General features: G+C 37.9%; 1 protein-coding gene across 1 annotated transcript in view; it reads right to left on the bottom strand.

The window, feature by feature from the left end:
• ctnnbl1 (catenin, beta like 1) overlaps positions 1-25,065 on the bottom strand; it is a 65,952-nt gene that overhangs the window by 19,735 nt on the left and 21,152 nt on the right. The window contains exons 10-12 of the mRNA XM_088608415.1: positions 22,564-22,712; positions 15,284-15,465; positions 2,057-2,154 (exon numbers count right to left, since the gene is read on the bottom strand). Of these exons, the coding sequence (XP_088464541.1) occupies positions 2,057-2,154; positions 15,284-15,465; positions 22,564-22,712 (429 nt within the window). The remainder of the gene's footprint in view (positions 1-2,056; positions 2,155-15,283; positions 15,466-22,563; positions 22,713-25,065) is intronic.

Below are 25,065 nucleotides of genomic sequence, written 5' to 3'. Positions count from 1 at the left end.
ATCCCTGGATCAATTATCTGCTAACTACTAAGCAGGCTATATGGGGCAAAAGGCCTATTCTCGTTTGTAACTTTTCTGATAATCTTATGTCCATATAGTCAAATAGAGTTGCACACTTCATTCTAAAAATGATGATGTAAGAAGCCCCTTTAAACCAGTGGAGAACAGCAGTGAGTCTTTCTGGCCATACGTCAAACCACAGAGGAATTCCCCTCAGTGTTGCAAACAAGACTTACTCAAGGGATCAATGAGAAAGCTGTTATTCCTAACTGATCGCTGGACAATCAATACCTGCAGCACTTCACACTTCTGTCTGCTGTGCAGAGATTTCAATGCGCCCAGTCTGCACTAGGGAGCTTCAGGGGAACTCTGCACAATAACCTGTCTGGACTTCAGAGGCAGCCTGCAGAGACTGCAGACACAGCAGCTTCTAATCCACTCTTCTTGGGATTAAGATCTGTTTCAGGACTCCACTTCCCTGAATTGCCTTTTTAAACCACACCTGTCAAAATGTCACTACAGGATGGACAAAAGCTTCCTCAGTTAATGAAACAATAATACAGATTAACCTGAAATTAGAAGGTTATTTAGACCATCCGAAATGGGATAGCAAGCACTTAGTTTTTAATCAACTAATTGATACGATACTGTAAAATGTTTTAATGAATGTCAGCTTTCTCAACATAAGAAAAAATGTGTATGAATTCCTTTTTTCAGACCTAAAAAAAGCACAGAAAAAAACAATGGCCTCGAATGGTAATCAAACAGGCTGCAGTAATTACCATTAAACAATGGAACTCCATTTTACTGGAGACCACTGATTTATTTTTCTTGAAGTTTCTTGAAGTTTTACTTTCTTATGTTTGAAAAGGGTGAACTGGCAGGGCCACACACAATATCCCCATTTAGGATGGGGGCGGAGTGGTGGCACTGTGGCTAAGGAGCTGCGCCTGTGGCTGGAAGGTTGCTGGTTCAAATCCCCCGGCTGGCAGAGGAATCCTACTCTGTTGGGCTCCTGAGCAAGGCCCTTAATCCCAACTGCTCCAGGGGCGCTGTACAATGGCTGACTTTGCGCTCTGACCCTAAGCTTCTCTCCCTGTCTGTGTGTTTCATGGAGAGCAAGCTGGGGTATGTGAAAAGACAAATTCCTAATACAAGAAATTGTATATGGTTAATAAAGTGATCTTATCTTAGAATACAGCCACTATAATGTTTTCCCCCAAAGTCTAGAATGAACAGTATATCTGTATGCTAAGGAGAAAGTGTCATGATCATAGGTTTGTTTTTTATTCAATTTTCTTAAATTTTATACATTGTTGTGAACCTGATAAATGTTACATCCTCCTGTTCTTCTATAAATGTAAATGTGACCTGTGGTACACAGCATCTAATTCATCTGCAGACTTGGGCGGCACTGGAATTAAGAGACCTGACATTCTCAGCATTGTAACAGTATTGTGCTTTAAAGCTGCTGCCACTTTTAAATGAGAAAACACTTCAGCAAAATTAGCAAAAACAAAACATTTACATTTATAAATGATATGGTATGCAGAGGACATTATAATTTATGACAGAAAATATGAAGAGCCCCTTTCATTTTCTAAAAGAGGTTGCTAAACCAGTGGAGTAGTGCTTTTTATCAAACCCTCCATAGGGAGCCTCAACTTAAAAATTAAATCAATATGCAGTACAGGTTAGTCTAAGCAATGCAACTCTTCATTATTTGTTATTTAAACAGAACATCTGGTTAGCAATTCCACTAAGTGCTATGTACGCAGATCCCCTGTGTAAGAGGGAGATACTATATAATACTAAACTGAGGTGAAACATTTTCCTGTGTTTATGAGGAGCTCTCGAAAAACACTCAACCTTGGTTGTAAGCCACAATTCTGGATTAGATTAAGGATCGGAAGTCAGGCCAAGATATCACCACTATGTATTTGAAACATTTAGTTTTAAGTTTGACGCGGGGTCCTTGACAAATATTCAGTCACAAAAAATAAGCGAAGGGCCAGGTTATAGGTGGTTAGCGGAGAGTCCGGCACTGAGTCCTTACCTTCTCACAGTCGTTCTCGGTGAATTTGCTGAGGAGCCGAGTTCGCTGCTGGCCCTTCAGGTTTCTTAGCATAGAGGCAATAATGGAGCACACATGCTCTGCAGAAAGTAACACATGACAGATGTTAGTGATGTAAACTGCAGAGTTTTACAATAGAGGAAGTCAATTACCAGATCAACTATCAATTTTATGCAGATTTCACCTTTTCAACATATTGTCAGCTTGAAGTAGGAAAGGCCACCATCACTACTATAACTAATCTGCTTTTCGTCTTGAAAAAAAATAGTTGGGAGGGGAATTAAAGAGGCCAGCTTCATAAAATCATTTTAAAATCTTAATAGGCAGTTTACATTAGTGTCTTTCATTTTTTAAGAACAATGTTTGCTCTGATCAAGTCATAACAAAAAAATAATAATCAAAATCTTCAGCTTATCTTCAGTGTATCCAAGGTGCAGGTCTAGTCCCACATATCTTTTAGTCACGGCATAGCACAGCCATGATGAGCTACAACTCAGCATGCCAGCACAAAGCACTACAGACTGCAAAACAACTGTTATATTTTATAGAAAATTGGAGGAACAGGTATGACTGGTTGACATTAACAGAATTTCAGGTATTCCTTTTGCTCCTAAATTTAACATTTGCTAGTACAATTTCACAAACCTTAGTAAATTGAAAGGACAATGATATTTAAGTCTAGAAGGACTTACACAGTTTTTTGGGAAAAAAACACAAAAAATGTTTAGACCTTTAAACACCTGCTTTCGAATACAGAAAGACAATTTCCTTTGTCCAGGTTTTAACAGCATTGTGAGACCACAGTCATTACTCCAGACACTTACTTTATTAGGATTGGTGGCATATGACAAGCGAGAAACAAAAGCCATGTCAATTTTCAATAAACCAAGGTGGTTAAAGTCAGCATTTATTTCTATCAGTTTGTCTTTGAATTATATCCTTCACAGTAGTAAAATGACACTTTATAGATGTGAACATGAAAATGAGAGCCAGTCTGTGGTAATGGATAATATTTGCGGCAAAAATGAGCAGTAGATGAGTTTGCAATTATTTACCTAATGAATTAATTTCCTCACAGTGTGAAATTTAAACACACTTAATATAGCATGCCACTACACTTCCAGAAAATGGCTGGATTTACAAAGGAAAATGGAAGAATTTGTACATTTTGAGTTGATAAAATACAATATTCTGCCTCACAAAGGCTTATTCTCCACACATCAGGCTGCACATTTGACTCCAGAATTCAAGTAAATGGAAAATACAAAGGACTAGGATATGTGGATTGTTCTAATTCCATCCTTATCACCTTAAATCTCAAAATTACACTTCAAACAACTAGAAAGGACTGGACTGGAAAGAACTAAAGTTATAATTTTCTGACTTTTTTTTAGGAATTCATTTCACAAAAAGCACAAAATGCAGTTCTTGACAGTTCTTGACCTTTCTCTGCATTCATTGCAGGAACACTTAAAAAAACAGACTGGTAAACTGCCTCTCCCACGAAAACATTTTAGACTTCTTCTCACAAAGACAGTTTGCTAGTCAACACAACAGAAAAGCAACAGTCTACGGCACGTATGACACATGAGTGACGTGCACTCTGCAAGTGTAGGCAGCAAAGAAACAGAAAGAAAAACCATAAATTATGCTTGACTGCTCTGTCAATCTCTAAATCATGCTACCCTTTGTAAGCACTTTGGCGTAGAAAGAAAAACAATTTAATTAGTTTATTTACTGCATAACGTTTTGTGGTGCCATCTTGATTCACAGGAAGGCATGGGATGAATACCACTGAATATATTTTTACACAAGTAGAAAGTCATGATGGATGAAATGGCGGTTGCTAAGAAAGCAAAGTTAAATGATTACTCGTTTCAGCCCTCTAGGAGAGACAAAAACACTTTTTTTTTCCCCCAACATGAAAACCATGCTGTTCATGCTCTGTATTGAGGGTATTTTTGGTCATACATCAAGCAAAGACATTTGCAGACAAAGATGGAGAAACAACTTAAGGATGAGACAGACTGAGTCAATCAAATGGACCACAGTGAGGTAAAGAAAGCAAAGCAGTGACTTCACTCAAACGACTTAATTGCATCTGCTAGATCAGTGGAGTGACGCCTAATAGCACAAAACTTTAACAGGCACTAGACTGTGGTGTTAAATGGTGCAGTGGTATTTACTGATGCGTTTGAGGAGTGTATGAATCTAAATGATGTACTGAGATTAGCAGTTCTTGCAAGATACTGTGACTTCGAAAAAATGTGAAGAGAGTTATGCTGTTTAAAACCCATGCATGGTAGAACAACAGGAGAAGACAAAGCAAATACGTTTGTTAATCATTTTGAGTAAAGAGGGGTCACCGAAAATAATGATCCTAGATGACATCATACATCTAAATGAACTCAATCCCCACCTTGGGTTAGGATGCTGTCAAGACTGTTATGCATCTTTTTGAAACATGGAGGGCATGTTGGAAACAGTGCCCAGTTATTGGTGGAATATTGACTCCTTAATTTCCAGAATCTTGAAAAATTATTAACCATCAGTGTTGCAAAGTGCATGCAAAAACGTGCTTCAGAACTTTGCTAGATTTCAGGAATTCCAACATTCTGGCCCAATGTTTTCTTTTCTGATCAAACCTGATACCTTTGATACCACCAACCTAGATTTGACAGCGTTTCAGTTGATGGACGTTGAGGATTTTGAAATGCAGCTCAACAAATTATAATTCTCAGACTTATGGGTCTCAGTGTGTTGGGAGGAAAAAGCAAGGGAACACAAGGGAAAGGAACACACTACACAGTTAGATCTGCACCTTAATCGACGAATTTATACATGTTCATATTACAATCTTTTAGTTACCAAGGAAGACTATTATTGATGATTAAATGCATCAAAGGCATGCAGAACTGCAAACAGAAAAGAATGCATTAACTCTTGGCACACCCTTCCAGAAAGGTTACTGGCTCCTGCAACAGCGTGATACTGACAACACTTCCTGTCCGCCAAGAAAGGCAATATCTAGAAAGACCATAAAAGAAATCAGATACTAAAGGCTAGCTTGTAAGAGGTGGTTTAAAAATATTAATTTATATATACAGAGTCCCTACATGATTCCTTTTAGGGCTCAAAGCAGCTTAAAGCAGGGAACCATACAGCAGGTTCATTACGACAAAGGAACTGTTTCTCTGTATTCCAGGGGCTTTTCCGCATACTGACTGCCAGCCAGACAGGTTTGGAAACGAGGAGTCTATGCGTCTAAATTTAATCCACTGACACTTAATAGAAAGTCAGGGCAATGGAAACCTTTGCACCGATTTTTCTTCATTAGAACTAATAACTGGCACTGAGCTGCAAATAAGTTTCTTTACATGCGCTTGTACTGAACGGGCTGTGGACATGTTCTCTGGCTCTAGTCAATCATGTGTGAGTCGGCATATACTGAATTCACAACTGTTAGGGTGAAATGACTGTACAAGTTGTTTTATTGCACCAGAATAACTATGAAGGCACCAGAATTGCTATGTTGTTGGATGTTTTCCTTGACACGTGGAGTTATTCAGCCAGGGCTGTCTTGGTAAAACATAGTTACACCTGTAGGCCCGTGAGGGACACCTCTTCCCCAGTCAGCACCTTGCGCTGTATAGGACTATCTGAGCTATCTGTACTATCTACAAAGCCATGTGCCTCAAAGGTGTGTGTGCCAGAACGGTCAGACAACACTTCCTTATTCTCCCCCTGAATAAGATTCTAGGGTTCATAACCATGAGCCCACATGGAAAAACACAGAACTGGCAATTTGATATTGGGTGGGCATAACAAAATATAATTGATGAAAATAAACTTTTTAATAACAAAAAAATCTCTTACAAATCTTTACCTAATTTAGATGTGTAAAAATCATAAAATTATAACTTACACACTTAAGTATATTACATTGCATTTACAGATGTATTAAAACCTTTTACAATATATCATGTTACATTGGACAACTTTCTATACTAAGTAAAGACAATGTTTTTACCGTCATGAGTGAGGCTTCTAAATGTAAAGTGAATATTTAAATAACTAAATATAATCAAACTTATTCTAAGTTCAAAATCTACACTTCTACAATAAATGTATGCATGACCAATGAAAAAGTACATATTTACACATGAATGGTATCTTTAACTTTTACACATGACTTTCTGTGTATAAATATGTAGAGTACTTTATATAGCCATGGAAAAACACTTTTCTGCACTTCACTTCTGCCTCTTCTGTGTTGCAGTGAGAGTAAGAGTTAATGACAGAAAGGGCAAGCGGTCCATGCTGGCTTTTTTATCAGCACTTTGCAGTTAGTGAGTAACTGTGATCTCTGCCATACACAGATTGCTCCCTTCAGTGTCTCTAACTTGCTGTTAATCCATTCAGGCATGTTGCCTTCTTGAACATGACATTTACAGTGACAATTCTGTTTTTTAATTTTAATGTGATTTATGGAAAACATGACTCTTTCATTGCATAAAAAATCAATTTGGACAATTCTGCAAAGATTTAAAAAGGTGATGCTTCAAATCAAGAAGCTGTTCATATTGCACCTTGGAAATGTTGCTCTCTCTCTAAAGGTAAGTACAATTCAGTTGTAAGAATCTTTATCAGATTTCCCAAGGCTTACCTTTAATAAATAAAAAGGGGAAGGCAAGAGATTACATTTAAAGACAGCAGCCTTCGACTTCGGTATCTAATCACTACTCCAGGTTCCAGAAAACATCTCTCAGCTCTGCTAGTATGTGCTTCACCTCTAGCAAGGTGCTAGAGCACACAGCAGAGCTGTACTGTACTAGGTGTAGGTCGTGAGTCTACTACTACCTCATGCCCAGCTGCCATTTCTCTGCAGCAAACAACAATTAATCAATGCTCCACTGCAGATATTATCTGAACTTTACTTTTTATTACAAAATTAATTATATTAATTAAAATAATATTATTAAAGTAATAAAAAAATTGAACATTTCCACTGACATATTGCAAAAACATCCCTAGCACATGTATTAAGTGTTATGCAATAAAAGTCACATCTCTGCTCCGTATTTTAATTCTAGTTAGATGTGTGGCAGAAGTCTAAGCAAAGTCTCTTTGAACATTTGCCTCATCAACTGACACAGCTGCTGTTTTAGCGAGCTTGAAGTGGATGCAGCAATACAGACATGTATTGTTATGTTATGTAATGTTACTTTCGTATTCACCCTTTGCATCTTTTCTGTTTGGGATTTTAGATCTGCCATAGGAATAAATGTAAAGTTTGCATTTAGATCACTTGCCAACAAGGAGGTTTCCGAACAAAATGAAGTAGATATACCATCCAAACTAATTCAGCACCTAAAAAAATTCAATGCAGCAGTGAAAGAAAGAAATGCAGGTTTTTGAAAGAAAGCATTTAAACTAGAAGGAATAACCACTAATTTGCTGTTACTGAATATTATAGGCTTGTTCTGAAAAGCATTCTGTTCATGCATTCTGAAAGCTGACATTGCACATACATTCATTATGAGTTATCAACTAACCTAAACAAATATTAGTGAAAAGTATTTTGGCTGTAATTAACTATAAAAGTAAATATTTATAAAAGCAATTTGTAAGGAATACTAAAGGAACTGGTCCACATCATACTGAGATTGAAATGAGATAGTCCTTAATTGGAAAGTGATTTTCCAACAGTTAATGCAGTGATGGATTAATAAAGAAATGTATTATAAAAATATATTAAGTGATCATGCAACAAACTCTAACCATTTGTATACAGATATTTGTACAGTATCTTTGGGAGACATTGAATAACCTTTGTCCATTCTATAAATTACATAGACAAATATGTGTTTAAAGTAATTACATCTGGCAGAAGCAGATCATTAGTGTAATTATTGAATTCAGAATTTAAGAAGATTTTACTTTCCCAGCTTTAAATTCCAATTCCCTTGCTCATTTCTTGTTAAAGGACAAGATGCGAAGCAATCACTGTCCCCAGATTTTAAAAGGTGAGCCCTTTCCGTTTCAACGGGGTGCTGACAGATGTCACTAATTGCTCTTCGGAAACTCAAACCTTCCTCCTCCCCTCTACGCTAATATGCATCTGGACAAACTTGACAAAAAAAGATCAATGTGGGCAAAGAGCTTCTGCTGATTTTCTTTCCAATTATGTTGAAGGAGGACTTCCTTCCCAGCTATGTAATCCATTTCATGAAATCTCATTTAATTTTGTGTAATGTCATCTGTATTTAAAATGGTATTATCTGTACTCTAAAAATAAAAAAAAAGAAATCTAATTTTACTGTTGACCTAACACCTCTCTTGCAAAAGCTATTCAGGTTTTAAAGGTTGTCAAAAAAAAAAAAGCTGTGTTGTATAAAAAAAATGTTTAAAACATTTCAACAAGTGAATTATAAGTTGTATTTATTGGTATATGTTGACCCACGGTGTTGCAGTGTTTAGCATTACTGCCTCTCAGTGATGGGGTTCTGTGTTCAATTCCAGACCTGGAGTACTATCTGTGTGGAGTCAGTGTGTTCTCCCCATGTTCACGGGGGCATCCTCCTGGCGCTGCTGCTTCCTCCCACAGTCCAGAGACATGCTGGTGTGAGTGTGTGTGTGTGTCTGTGTTTGTGTGTCCCCCCGCAATGAACGGGCACCCTGTCCAGGGTGTACTCTGCCTTTCACCCACTGATGCCAGGATAAGCTCCAGCTCCCCCGTAACCTTTTATTGGATAAAGTGGTCAGAAAATAGAAGGATGGATAAGAAACTCAATATCCACAATCTTTGCCAAAAAGTAGTTCATTCATAACTTCCACTTGCCAAGATACATTTGTATGCAATAAACCTGGAAGAATTATGATTATTAAAGATGTACAGTTAAACGCTCATGATATCTGATAAGCACATATTGTTTGAAAAGGAGATGAAGAGTGGTAACAGTGACTTCTAACTAATTATACTGAGGCAAAATAAGACTTCATAGTTCATCCTCACAAATATTACTGGTTCTCTTAATAAGATTTCATCATACTCCAGGGTTTCAATTTATATTTTGAGACCACCTCCACCAGGCTATTCATCTTGTCAGTCACTAAACAAACAGAAGGGGGGAGGGAAGCTTCTTTGTATTAGAAGCCCATGTCATCACTGCAGGATCTCACAGATAAATTAGAAACGAGTGCCTTCATTAGCTCTTGAATAAATGTGGTCTCTGATGCAGGACTTTGTCTCTGAGCATCTATCACACGCACAAGGACCAGTGCAGATAAGTGCATTATCTCTCAGCCTGACCTGTGTTGCTGCTCTGTCATCCCAGCACCAGTAAGCCTGGTGAAATGACTAACTAATGCACCTGTCATCAGAGACCGCTCCAATGAAATAATGGGACCCATTAGATGGGACAACACTTATAATGTGACCTTCAAACACACAGTGATTCTCAAACATTGATAAAAGGAAGTAGATAGAGGAGAAAAATTGTCCAATCATTGTCCAAATCAATGATTTTTTTGTTTGTTTTATTATAATTAATGTAATATTTTCCAATAATATTTATATACAGGGATTTTATTTTTTCAATCTTATTGCGAATATACTGGCTGTCAGATCTTATGGTTTAATTGAATAAGTTCCTGTCTGATAAAGCATATCTTTAAAAAAAGCTTTTGGGGCTTCAGTTCCGGCTTTTTTATTCTCCTTTAAGCATGAATTACAAGACGGGGAATTCACAGATCTTGAACAACCCTAACAAGAGGAAAAAGCTGCATAGTATTTTTTTTAAATGCCTTGCATTAAAACAGTTAGCTGGTTGCACGTGAACACCTTTACAGAACCCTCATTAAGGGATAGATAATTTATTGGATGACTGAAGTCACCATGTGTTGTAATACACCATGAAGAGGACAATTAAAATAAAGGAACTAAACAGCAGAAACTACTGTTAATAAATTATACACACCGCCTCTTCAGTATCTGCTTATTAAAAAAAGCAACGCTCTATTGTTCCGCTTCATCTCAATCATCAGTGCCCCCTGATGGAAAAGAACTGTTTTTATGTAAATCTCAACTTAATGCAAACTCAGATTTAATTACAACTCTGTGCCCCGGGACAGAGTGCTGGTCTGAAATACAGTGTACCATTACACCCATTTATAGACTAAAATAATTTCATCTGACTAAACCACACAACACTTTCTTTCTATTTTATGTTATAGGGCCACAATGATATTGAATTCAGGAGCAGTAAAATGATCACACCTGAAACCCCTGCACAGTAGTGGATCTTGAAGAGCCTCATATATAAAGACATGTTTATAAATGTTATGAATACATTTGAAAAATTGGCAACTAAACAATTTGTTCTGTCCCAAAGTGCTACAACAAGATATCTGGTTGACTGAAAACAGAAATGACATGCATAAAACAGAACATTTCATTAAAAGTAAAGAGATTTGAAAAATGCATTTCATTTATCAACCTTCCAACAAGAAAAAAAATAAGTTGAAGTAAAACTAAGTGAAATTTTTAAAAAATACAGAAGAATCAAACATTAAACCAGTGATTTAATAAAATAAAAAGTGGTGCCTGGAAAGACGTTTTCCATGGAATGGACATTATGATGACTTTACATTTATGTTGACTAGATAAACTTTTAACAAACCAATACTTTTACACACTGGTTAAATGGCTTATCAATTTCTCACATCTGGTTCGAAATTGGTGCCATAAATAGCCTGCATTCCTCACTTTCACTAATAAGCTAAATAGATTTATGTAGATTAATCAGAATTAATTTGTTCCAAATGCACTGCTTTGCTGTTTTCCCAGAGTTTACACAAAAAAAATTATATGGCAGGTTTTCACAAGAGATGAATGAGGACAGATATAGAACAATGTGCTTAATGAGTGTAAATGACTCCATTATATTCCCGTTGCTGTTATTTTCCAGTCCTGTGGGAGATGAGCAGCAAACCGACACCCAAAACCACGAGCTTTCTAAAAATAAGTCTTTCACTGGGAAAAATAAAAACTCCTGAGCGAAAAAAGAAAGAAAAAAATCACTACATTGTGCAAGACTGCTGCTGTGGCTTAAATAATGCACATGATTTGGTAACATTTAACTCTGAAGGAAAAACTCTGCCCTGTGCTGTCTGTGGTTCTGCACCCTGATGAAAATGTCACCAACCACTGCCAGCACTTCAAAAGAAGCCATCTACCACCAATGTGTCTTATAGATATTTTATGTTCCTTATAATTTAGACAGAGCTCCACCATGCCATCTGATCAATACAGAGAGGCTTGAAAAAGAGTTATTACTTTTCTTCTGAATTGCAAGTGACAGGGATGCATGTGTAGTGTGTTTACGTGTGTATCTCTCTACAACCCAGCAGGAAACTAAGGACAAATTCTTTTGCAATTAGTACTGACGGACAGGCCTTCAAACAGGTCTCCACTCCAACTTTAAGCCTCCTTAAAATAATAATTTCATACACTTTTCAGGACATTCCACTCAAAAAGCTTTAAAGGTAATGGGGACCCCACTCCACCACCACCAGTGTGCAGCCCCACCTGGATAATGCGATGGCAGCCATAGTGCACCAGTACACTCCCCACACACCAGCTATCAGTGGGGAAGAAAACAGAGTGATAAAGCCAGCTCATAAATGGGGATTATTAGGAGGCCATGATTGTCAAAGGCCACCCAAGGTGAACAGACTGGCTTATATTAACAGCAAACACTGTCTGTGAGTTACTCCTCTTCTGTACATCCATTCATCAATTTTTTATACCCTTCTTCCATTACAGGGTCAAAGGGCAAGCAGATCCTATCCCGGAAAAAGAGGCACAAGGGTGCAAGGCAAGAATTAACATTGGACGGGACGCCAGCCCATCACAGGGCCAAGAAGAAACGGGCATCTTTAGATTTACAATTACAACTTTCCCAGAAGCCAATTAACCTGCCTGCACCCAAAAGAAACCCAAGTGAACATGGGTTAACAGACAAACTCAACACAAACACGCAGATAGCACCCCAGGTCTGGAAATGAACCCAGAGTCCCAGCACTGCAGGGCAGCAATGCTGACCACCCTGTGCCAACTTTATTTATAATTATAGTGACTTACAGCAGCTTTTAACTGCTTTTTAAAAAATATTTTGTGTTGCATTTTGAAAATCATAATTAATGCTCATACAGGAAAAAAAATCGAGACTGGACACATTAAAAACTTTGTAACTCACTGGAAAAATACAAAAAACAGTTATCAAAGCTGCTTAAGAAGATACTGCACAGGTCCATAAATACTTTAAATTAAAGCAAAACTTTGTAAATCAATCAAAACTCAGTTTAACAATAAATAAATGTCTGACACTTTTATCAAAAGCAACATTTACATATGCACCCATTTTTACAACTGGGTATGTTACCGTGGGTGAATTATTGTTGTTAATGGCAAGATCTTTTAGCACGGGCAAAGTATCTTACTCAAAGGTACGGCAGCAGTGTCTTATCTGGGATTAGAACCTGAAACCTTCCAGTTATGAGCTCAGAACCTTAACCAGTCCTCCACAGCTGCATTACTTTAACAGTTTTCACAATTTAACACCACTCTAAACTGTTGAACTGCTAGCATGCTTTTCCAAATACAAATGCAAATTGTTCCGCCTGGTAACAGAGTGCAGAGATCTCTGCTTTTCTTCAGATATCGCAAGAATAAAAGAGAAAGCACTGGACAGTTAATGATGAGGTAAGTCTTTTGTTCAGATAATTAAAAACCAGAATCCTCTATCCACCCCAAGGGGGCTATTAGAAAGTAACACTACACACACAGCATTCATCAGAGGCACTTCCTTTAGACCTCAGCATCTTTAATGTCCTCATGCAAATTATCTCAAGGACTGCCTCTAAAGCAGCGAAGCAATTATCTTTTATAGTGTTGTGAAGTGCAGGGTGGCAGGGTCCTGACAGGTCTCCTCCAGAGAAGAAATTGAGCAAGTGCCCTTCCAGCCCTAAGGGAAGCAGTCAAAACCCACCCAAAGGCAGCACACAGGAGGACGTGCAAATGTCAGTGGACAAAACTGCCAAATCCCATCCTGGAAAAGAGACTTGCACAGCAGCCCAATTTGATGATCCACGCCACAGTGTTCAGAGGGACTGAACCACAGCCACAGTGCCAGGCCTCATCATGTATTCAGAGGAGAATTTCTCCCAGAACCCAATTAACCCTCTGCCTCTTGGAAGCCTTCAGAAAAAAGCAAGGAGGCTTTCTATGTTATAATGAAACCTTCTTGTACTACCGTTACGCATCGGCGAGTCAAGGCTTTCATTCACCATCATCTGTTTATATAGCATGTGTGGCATTAAACTCAATTTACCTCCTATTGAATTTAGAAGGACCTGAAAAATCTATGACCTTCTGGTCATGTAATGAAAGCTAGCACTCTTTATCTTATTTCTGATTCTATTTTTTTATCCAGACTGTAAGCATTTAACATATTTGAGAAAGGCATGCAGCAATCACAGATACTGCACACATGATGTTATTAATAAGACATATAATGTTTTTTAATAACTTCACACTTCTGGTTTTATGACTCCACTTCCCCAGCTAATGCAGGGGATACGTTTACATGCATGCTGCATTTTTAATAAAACCTGGCTTAATTGGTTCATTTTGTATGCAAATGTAGTTTGACTATTCCCAGTCATTCCATTCTCTAAATTTCAGAAGGGATTTGGTGGAAATCAAACTCATTGTTTATAATCTATGAGAGTGGTTTGTTTCCTAATTATTTTAATACTCATTTGCAGCTGCTGATAATTAATTAATCCGTATGAGTACAATGTGTTTTCATAAGTACCACTTTTTCTCCCTTTTCAATTAATAGAGCACAGACAAAACAATGTACAGTAATATTTTTAAGCTGCATCTTCAGGAAATCTGTGCCAGAAATTAAGCCGGCCATTCATTTTTGTTCAAGAAATCACCCCTTGAACAATATAAGGTTCCCCATCAGGCTTTGGCATGATTTTAATTTGAAGGTAGTAAATGGCTTGCTGTATCCTTTTTTGACCTTCAGTAGATTCCCACAATTTTCACATTCAGGTCAAACCCCAACTGTGCCCATCGCCAGTGGCAACTCCTGCCCGCCGGCAGCCACGCCCCTCAGTGCATCAATGGAAAACCACGGCATGGTGCTTTGAGGCCGCCAGCGCCGAGTCCAGTTCTGCTGTTTCTGCAGGTCTGAGGTTAATTAATTTTGTTGAAGAGATGAGAAGAGAGACAACAGGAGCCAATCTGTTCACCTTGGGTGGGCAAGAACATACAAAAACCATTAAGGTGGTGGACAGGAGGGAGGGGAGGGATATTTCTTCCCGACTTTAGTCTGCTGAGACAGGCAGTCTCACTTAACAGTCTTTTGAACTTATTATTGGAAAAGACGTTCATTGCAAAATACTCTCTGCAGCTTTTCAAGAGCAAGGATAATACAGAAGTATAACTGTGACGGTCTGACAAAGCAGCATATAACCCGATCATATTTCCTTTATGAAATCGGATTTCCCTGTGGAGACGCATTTTAACACATTTAGACACATAAGAATTCAGATTTGTGAAACCACACGTTGTGCAGAATACTAAAACCCCCTTTGCAATTACACTACATATTTAATTTAATATGTGTCAGATTTAGATGATAACCCCGTCTTCTTTAAAGCTAACAGAGAACGTAAAGAGACACTAGTGCTTCCAGAACCACAGGCACATTACAAACCTGCCTGCCTTCCAATTCTGAAAGAATATATTTCTTATGAACTGGAATCATCAGTACTTTAAGACTGAACTGATGTTTACAACCCTTGTACTGCACACCAAAAATGAAGAACTGAAGACCTTACTGGCCCTCTTACCTGTAAAGCTTTGCTACTTTGACATGCTGCATTACAGGAGAGTTAGTGCTTAATGGAGGGGCAGTCCGCCTCCCACTGAGCTTACTGCACACTTGGAGCTAGGTGTTGTCGTTTCACCAAAAGCCAAGAGATTTCTAGCAAACTAATGCAGCACATTGCCATCTGCATGCCTACGCAATCCCAGTTACAGTCGACTACTACCATTATGCAGGCTCCACCCTGTGAAAAATTTACATTGAAAAATCAAAGCCACAGCTGTGAAGTTCCCATAGCCTCGCTCACCTTCGTGCTCCTTGTCCGAGAGACCAGCCTTCTTCATTCTCTTTGGGGTTTTCATGAACAAGGGAAAGATGGTCCTGAGCCCCAGGATGTCCACAAACTTGTGGCAGTTGTCAGAGCCCTCTGGGCCAATGACGGCGTGGTTGAGTACCTTCAGAGCACTCATCCGAGACATCTTCTTCTCCCTGTGTGGGGAAAACAGACCAGGAATGCAATGAAATGCGGTCGGCTGGGCAGCTACTTCACCGGACACAGAAAGAGGGGCTGCAAAATTTTCAAACCATGTAAACGATTCTTTAATGACAAGATCTCTTAGCACTGGCAAAGAATCAGAACATTTTCCAAGTGCTTATAAAAACTATGGCAGATGAAAAAAGGAAAAGTGTGCTACTAATTCACAGAAAAACGACAATTCAATTATTACAGAAATGTATTTGGAAAATAAATATTAAATTCTTGTTGAATCCACTTTCACGAAAAACTGTAATCTAAGGCTTTCTTTTGTTAATTAGAAAAATGCAAAATGAACACCTGGCATTATTAGATATTGCCCTGCACAGCTGTCAGGTCACATACAAGATAATTAGAGTAATGTAACTTCAAAGGTTACACCTGCTGGTGTTAAGGGAGGAAAAGCATTCAGTTGAGAAGAGTCAGATTTCATACAATCACCTATCTTACCTGATCACAAAATTACAGGGCAACATCCAGGATAAAATAATATTTTAATTACAGGAGTAAAAGTACTTTCCAAATAGAAAAACTGGACTTTAAAGCTACAAATGTTTAAATGCTGTAATAACAATTTATTTTAAACAGATCACCCAGGCAAGTTTAGATTCCCTGAATCTTACAATTCCAGCAATTCTAGGAGGACAAAATAACACATGCAAACCTTCTGCTCAAGGGACTTGTAATAAAGTGAATGAAAAAAAAAACAGGTTAAAGGCCATCGCCCACATAAAAATAAAGAAGGACAACTACAAGGGAGCACTATAGAGACACAGGAGGTGCCATGCATATACAAGACAAACTATAAACTATGCATTTCAACTGCATGGAAATTATCTCAAAGTGTGACTAAGATTACATTGTAATTACCTTAATTACTGCAACACCAAACAGGTTTTAGTATAAATTAAAATCTGCTACTTGTGTGCTAACTAAAACTGCTCTACAGCCTTATGTAACTCCTATCCTATGCAGACTGTATTTTAAATAACACTGGCAACCTATCACATTAGAGTGGAGTTTAAGGTTCGCCTGCCCACGTTAGGCTCTGGCTGGTCTTTCTCTAGAAACCTTAACAACTGAATGCACAGGTATAGTCCATCTTTTAATCTTTAACTATTCAGGTATTTTACACAACCAATGATAGAGCCTTTCCTAAATTTGTGCTACTAACTGCCCAAAATCATTAGAAACTATGACTATCTATATAGACTGTCTATATTTTTATAACTTGCTTAAAGACCTTTTTGCCTTAAATGTATAATTTAGTCTTACCCTTAAAGGCGTGACAGTTTGAGCTGTACAGAAGACCATTATAAAAGAGACCAAAGAAAAGAGAAGGCCCTGCAGGTTACAGCTATCTCTTCGAAAAGAGAAAATGAAAGTAAAACTAGCCACCTACAGAAGGAGATACAAAATCCGTGCATGGCTAAGCAGCTTTTAAAATCAAACTGAAATACTGTCACAGAGCCAACACTTAAAAAGATGGAAATTCTGTCACGGCAACAGCATCTAAAAAGATGACATCCAGCCTTGTGGTTGAGAGGAGCAAGTGATGACTGTAAGAAATAAATGTTAGAATGAAACTTTAATTGCAAAAGAGACTGATTTAATATAATATTTTTTTTTCCAAATGGAATGTCCTCATAGTACTAATTATAATGTTACATTTACACAAAAATATACTACAGCTTATGCAGTTGTTCAAATAAAATAATTGCATTAGCTATTTTACATACCAAAAGACCATTAAGGCCATTTATTGGTACAGATTTTGTTGCAGAGAATGTTTCAAATCTACTACTAATTTATATATTAGTTTAATTAGGTAATCATAATACATACAATGCATTGCTGCCAATAATTTGGTTTTAGTTTAAGTTTGATGATTTAGTTTCTCAAAGTTTTAAAATATTCATAAATTATAGTAGCACTATGCTCCTCTGAATTTAAATGAATTTATAAAAATGCATGTGTGAAATTAAGTAGCAATTCTCTTGTTATGGTTCTACACAGTAGTACATATGGTTGTACAAAACAACAAAAATACAAAACTTTCAGATTTGTAAATCTTGTATTAAAAATAAAACGTATCTTCCGATTGGAACAGACAAAACAAATACCACAATAGTTTAAAAACTGCAACAAAGCTTTAGAACATGAAAAGCACATTTTAAAGGTCTTGGTTGCTACCTGTTCTTTTTTTCAAGGTTTTCACAATTGAAAATTGGTTTCCTTCCCATGCCCATTCAGTCTGGCATTGCTACCTGTTAAGCCAAAGCCAATACTTATCCCAGTGCAAACCAGGATTCAATCCACTGCCTCAGACATTTCCCACATCACAAGCCAGACAACATGTAGGCAGGAGAAATAAATCGAGAAGTAAATCACCGAGTGCAGCTAAACTGTACCTACTAGACCTGTCAGTTCACCAGATCTTCACTGTCTGTCAAAAACCATGTGCCAAACATGATGATCTTTTACATGTGCAAAGACAGTAATCGCAGATACACTGTCAGATGTTTTGATTTTGTTTTTGTGCAAATCAGCTGTATGCAGTACATCTTTTCTCAGCTAGCTGGATGTAGGAATTGCCTAACACTTATTACGTTTGTTGAAAAATGCACATATCTTGGGATGGATGAGTTTTCCTAGTGGAATATTAGCGCAGATCAATAACTGTCAAATCCTAAATAACAGCATACTAGCTAGCTTTCTTTTTCCTACTTTTTTTATAGGACACTCCTAATTAATAGTGTCTGCTTCTGTATTTTGTGCACTTTTCACATTTGTGAATGTGCACTTGCACATTTTCAAGATCAGTTTATTGTCATTTTTGAGTGTATGGAATATAAATTTCAGGTTTTGCAAAAACAAATTACATTCATTGTTGCACCATACTTATTCACTCAATGAATGTATTCTCAATGTTGCAGGATCAACATATAAATTAAGGAGCTGCTCATGTCAAAATTAAGGACTGTAGTACACTGGAAGGGCCACAAATTGAGTAGCCCAGCAACAAAGAGCAAAGGTTACCAGCTTGCACTGTCAAGTGTTATTGTGCATGCTAAGGAAACCCTGAAAGTATGCAGATTTCTCAGAATTTCTCAACTGCATTCAGTTGTACATTTGTTATTTCTGTATAAACGTTTTTACCCCACCCACTTCATCATCCAGGTGCTGGCAAACAACTGCTGTAACAATCTAGTTTTTCTGCCTTTTTTAATTTGCTATGAATGAATGCCAAAATCCCCACACCGAAGAGATGAGGGCTAAAAACAAACTGTAGGACATAAACAGAACAGGATCTAGCTACGATAAAGCCACTGCAGTCATTCTCCATGGAATAAGAAATCCCAAGTTATGCATTTGGCTTAGCATGATTTAATCCAACTAAAACTCACTTGACACATTAGGTCCTCCTCCTTTTCCTCATACAATTGTTTTAAAATACATTTGTATCCGAGGCACTGACAGTACAGAGCAGAAATGAAATGTGATTCAAAACTGAGGAATCCTTGGTTGGCAATTAGGCTGGGGGACTCTGCTTATACAGCGGATTTAAAGAATGTTTAGCATTACTATAATTGTGTATTGATTTTAAGGGCCGGAGGCTTGCATGGTCTAAAATATTTAATAAAGCACATTTCAAAATATATAATAAGCACTATGGATTGATTCAACTGCAAGGAGGCTTCTTTAGTCTGTTTTTTACCCTGTTGTAAGGTTAAGTAGCTGATTTCTGTCAGCCTGTACCTGATTAAACTGCCAGTTCTGTAATCCCTGTCTGAAAGCAGAGCTCTGTCCTTTGAATCCGGCAAAGAATTGGTTCTACAGAAAGTTCACCTCTCTTGGCTGCTACAGTGTAGGTACATAGGCTTTCTTATCATGAAGAGATTTCACTTTATTTTAACTATCATGTCAATGCATGATTGATACCATGGCCTGTCTCTCAACACTACAAATACATATTCTGATGCAAAATGAAAACATTGCTTTTACAAATGTATGAAAAACTCAAAGCAGGCACAGAATCCAAAGTCACACGATCAGAAACAGTAATTTCCACTGCCACTTATATTGCAGTGGGGTGTGTTTTAAAGCCCACAAGAAAAAGCCATGGTTTTCACTCATACAAAAATGAGGACAAGATGCCTCACTCGAGTGAGTGACAATGATTCATTGATTACTCCTGGCACAATAAAAAAGTCTCTTGTCTTTGCAAGAAGAAACTAACAGAGTAGGATGAGTGGCAACAACAATCTGCAAATTTGTCCAGAGAGCACAAGAAACAGGCTCTGCCCGAGACAGGCCTTGTTCAGGAAGGCAGAGTGTGACCACCTCTGACCAAGATCTAAATAACTCACATACAGTGCCTTGCGAAAGTATTCGGCCCCCTTGAACTTTTCAACCTTTTGCCACATTTCAGGCTTCAAACATAAAGATATAAATTTTTTATTTTATGTGAAGAATCACCAACAAGTGGGACACAATTGTGAAGTGGAACGAAATCTATTGGATTTTTGAAACTTTTTTAACTAATAAAAAAATGAAAAGTGGGGCGTGCAAAATTATTCGGCCCCCTTGCGTTAATACTTTGTAGAGCCACCTTTTGCTGCGATTACAGCTGCAAGTCGCTTGGGGTATGTCTCTATCAGTTTTGCACATCGAGAGACTGAAATTCTTGCCCATTCTTCCTTGCAAAACAGCTCGAGCTCAGTGAGGTTGGATGGAGAGCGTTTGTGAACAGCAGTTTTCAGCTCTTTCCACAGATTCTCGATTGGATTCAGGTCTGGACTTTGACTTGGCCATTCAAACACCTGGATACGTTTATTTGTGAACCATTCCTTTGTAGATTTTGCTGTATGTTTGGGATCATTGTCTTGTTGGAAGATAAATCTCCGTCCCAGTTTCAGGTCTTTTGCAGACTCCAACAGGTTTTCATCCAGAATGGTCCTGTATTTGGCTGCATCCATCTTCCCCTCAATTTTAACCATCTTCCCTGTCCCTGCTGAAGAAAAGCAGGCCCAAACCATGATGCTGCCACCACCATGTTTGACAGTGGGGATGGTGTGTTGAGGGTGATGAGCTGTGTTGCTTTTACGCCAAACATATCGTTTTGCATTGTGGCCAAAAAGTTCGATTTTGGTTTCATCTGACCAGAGCACCTTCTTCCACATGTTTGGGGTGTCTCCCAGGTGGCTTGTGGCAAACTTTAGACGAGACTTTTTATGGATATCTTTGAGAAATGGCTTTCTTCTTGCCACTCTTCCATAAAGGCCAGATTTGTGCAGTGTAAGACTGATTGTTGTCCTATGGACAGACTCTCCCACCTCAGTTGTAGTTCTCTGCAGTTCATCCAGAGTGATCATGGGCCTCTTGGCTGCATCTCTGATCAGTCTTCTCCTTGTCTGAGCTGAAAGTTTAGAGGGACGGCCAGGTCTTGGTAGATTTGCAGTGGTCTGATACTCCTTCCATTTCAAGATGATCGCTTGCACAGTGCTCCTTGGGATGTTTGAAGCTTGGGAAACCTTTTTGTATCCAAATCCGGCTTTAAACTTCTCCACAACAGTATTACGGACCTGCCTGGTGTGTTCCTTGGTCTTCATGATGCTCTCTGCGCTTTCAACAGAACCTTGAGACTATCACAGAGCAGGTGCATTTATACAGAGACTTGATTACACACAGGTGGACTCTATTTATCACCATCAGTCATTTAGGACAACATTGGATCATTCAGAGATCCTCGCTGAACTTCTGGAGTGAGTTTGCTGCACTGAAAGTAAAGGGGCCGAATAATTTTGCACGCCCCACTTTTCATTTTTTTATTAGTTAAAAAAGTTTCAAAAATCCAATAGATTTCGTTCCACTTCACAATTGTGTCCCACTTGTTGGTGATTCTTCACATAAAATAAAAAAATTATATCTTTATGTTTGAAGCCTGAAATGTGGCAAAAGGTTGAAAAGTTCAAGGGGGCCGAATACTTTCGCAAGGCACTGTAAGTGTTAGAAATTCTCGGAAGAAACAATCTGAGAACCGGCAGAGCGATAGCAATTTGTCATCTATGCAAAACTTAAAGTCATTCTTAGAGAGCATTTCAGGCCTTATGGATTACTTTATTCATGAATGAGTGTCATATTTTGCCCTTGTCAACATATTGGAAGACCTCATGTCTGCTGGTGTAATGGCAAGAGTCACCAGCTGTGTCCAAGCAAACTGTTTGGGTGATGAAAGCATAAAGTGTGGAGGTACCTTTCTTCAAAGCCCCGATACTTCTGGAAGCAACTGAGAACAGTCATAAAAGACCCAGTATATTGCTGTTTGTTTTCATACTGACAGCAAGTATACTTCCTGAGGGAATTACGGTGAATCAACCTGATAAAATGAAAAATGTCTAGTATTGCACTGCAATACATCAGTACATGAAACCAAGGCGAAACTGCTTCAGTAATTTGCATGACAGCTTCTGACAAGGACTATATTACAGGGTTCTGGCCTTTTAATAAACAGACTTTGACTTTACACACACAAAAAGTAATTGATTAAAAAAGACTGGAATGTGCAGCAATAATTTGGTTCCTTGCATGTTCTATTCTATTCTTTTATGAAAAAAAAAAGAGATTATGCTGCAGCTAATGAGTAAAATATTCTGATATGCTGTGGTTTCTGACAAGGATGTATATTTCCACCTACCAGGCTATGTCCAGACTATCTTGTAAAGGTTGTACTCTGTTTGTGCTGTAATTAAATATGCACAATGCATTAAATATGTGGCGTCAATATGAACTTCTTACAATTATGGAGTGGATTGCTGATATGTGGCTACCAACCAGTCTGGCAGCCAGTTCTGTAATCCCTGTCTGAAAGCAGAGTTCCGTCCTTTGAATCAGGAGAAGAATTGCTTCTACAGAAAGTTCACCTCTTACAATGTAAGTATACGGTATATGCTTTTTTATCATGGAGAGATTTCACCTTATTTTACCATCTCGTCAATGCACGGTGAACGGACACCACTGAAAGAAACTCGGCGCTCCACACGGACTCTGACCTTAGCATGAGGTTCATCAGCTGCAGCCCCTCCCCCTTGAGGAAGCGGTCCCGATTGGCTGCCAACATGAGGCAGGAGCACAGCGAGTCGAACAGATTCTCCATCATCTCCTGCTCCTCCGCAGTGCTGGGGTTGTGTCGCTTGAACACCTGCCAGACATAACAGTCAGGATTTACTGGAGTGTCCAGGGACCAGCTCTGTCCACAATGAGATCACCAACATATGGTTAAGTTAAAACGTTAAGACTAGTAGAGTAGTCAGTAGGAAGGCCAATTGTTCAATCATTTGTTAAAACAATGCAAAGCGCATTCCAAATATAATCCACTATTTTTATAAATCAGTAAGCATTTGCAACATTTTTGCCAATGCAGAACCTACAAGTTGGATCAAAAGTAACACCCAAATAAGTAAACAGTAACTTAATCCAAACAGGATATCCTAACCACAGTAACTCTCAGCACAGATTGTTTTCACAGTGCACTAAACATTGTCAATGTAGCCCTTGCAATCACAGTTAAGACCAGCAATTCCCTTTCACTGATCATTTACTCAGCATCAAGCTCTTAGGAGTATTTCAATCAGCCCCCAAGCAAGATATAACATGATCATAACAATTTGAGATGGCTCATTATAGCTGAGAATACAATATTTAAGAAAAAGCAAAACTCTGAGGCTCTGAGATAGATCCTTATGCTCCAAGACATCCTTGGTATATTTAGCAATAAGCATTAGCTAAAAAATTAGCTATCGAAGACCTTACTAGATTCAAACAAAAAGCCACTTTATCTTGTTTAAAGCTGACTCACTTATTTAATGTATTTTAATTTAATTTAAATTTCTGCTTTTACAAATGTTGCTTTTACTGCCAAAAAATTGGTATCTCTTGGCTGAACAGATCTTTTTTCTAACTAATGTTACTATATACATTTCTGACTGTTTCGAACTGACATTAATACAATTCATGTAATGCCACTATAACAAGACAAACATAAAAATAACATCAATACTATTTAAACCGCAGCTATAAGTACAATTAAATTTATAACAGTTTTGAAAAATGCATTAAAATTAGCAAAGAAAATACAAACAATAATGAAATACAAACTTCAGGCTTACAGTGCTAATAGGAGGTGTTTTTTCCTTTAAACTATATTTAAACCTTTTAAAGATCTGCTTAGAACTTGCTCTATGTGATCAGAGATTAAGGAGCTGCACTATGCCATAAACAATATCATAACAATGGATTCTAAATAGTACAGAGTAAACAAAGGAAAAATAAGATAAGAGATACAGATCTGTCAGTACTTCTAATGCTCAAGCATTCAAACTTATTTTCACTGTGGGTGTTATGACGTCCCACTTATACACACAAGATTAAGATAATGATTTGGATCTCATCCCAGATATTCTTAAGTATCTGCATTTAATATTTTAATTGAAATTACTGCTGAGTGCCTTTACATTTTTAACACATTCTAGAAATTGTAAGACTATTTAAAATAACTATTTCTGTAACTATATCAGGATCTTCCTTATCTCTTCTGGGTTTACTCCCAGTTGGTTTCTTTCTTCAAGCCGTGATCATTTAAGTAATTGAATCAATTATTGCCTTAATTAGTCAACATTAACTTGATCTTTAGCTACTGATTGAAATTGCCTATTAAATCTTGAAAGATCAGTTATGTGGACCAGTGTTGGTCTATTCACATGACCTAACTGGGAGAAAGAAGCAACAAACCCACTAAAGGCAAACAGCATCGGACCACTGCAAATGGCTGGATAAAGATCCTTCATGGCTGCTTACAAGAAAAGCTTCCACTGGAGAGCAACAAGATGGGGAAGTCTGTGCTTCAGCAACAGGAACACTGATTATGCAACTTTGTTCAAGGACTAGCAGAAGATTCTCAGATGGGTTTTATTACAGATTTTCACAGCATCAGTTTACCTGGATTCCACCTGCTTCTTTTAAAAAGCATCACAGAGATTAAGGCACAGGCTTGAAATATAATCCATTGGGATTAAAATGCACTAATATATACCAGATGTGGATTAAAGGTCCATCAGTATTGTGAAGGATAGTGGGATGCAGACAGATTGCATTAGTCCCTTAAGGAGAGATTAATATAATAATTCCTCTATTGAACAGGCCAAGGCAGAGCTGACCTGAAAGCGGTGCAAAGATGTGATAAAATGTGTACGTATTTTATATCATAATGCACAATAATTCAAAATATGAAAAAATGAACAAACATAATTAAGGTAAAAGCTAACATCACTAAAAACCTGGTAGGTGGATTAATAAAAAAGCGACTCTGAGAAATGTGATCAAATACCAATGGAGTTCTCTACAGGAACCCTTGAGCCCTATCCAGTCTTCTAGACTGACAGACGTTTGCAGAGATGTTGCAGAAGCACACATGACCCCATGGCCCTGTCAGATCAGAATTCATGATCAGCAATCCCTTATCAACTGTGCTGGAGCTGCGGCACTTAATTTCCTTT

The sequence above is a fragment of the Lepisosteus platostomus genome, chromosome 15 (genome assembly GCF_059453375.1).
Source record: "Lepisosteus platostomus isolate fLepPlt1 chromosome 15, fLepPlt1.hap1, whole genome shotgun sequence".
NCBI classification, from domain to species: domain Eukaryota; kingdom Metazoa; phylum Chordata; class Actinopteri; order Semionotiformes; family Lepisosteidae; genus Lepisosteus; species Lepisosteus platostomus.
The sequence above is the reverse complement of the archived record's forward strand: the minus strand, read 5'-3'. Positions and strand labels throughout refer to the sequence as shown.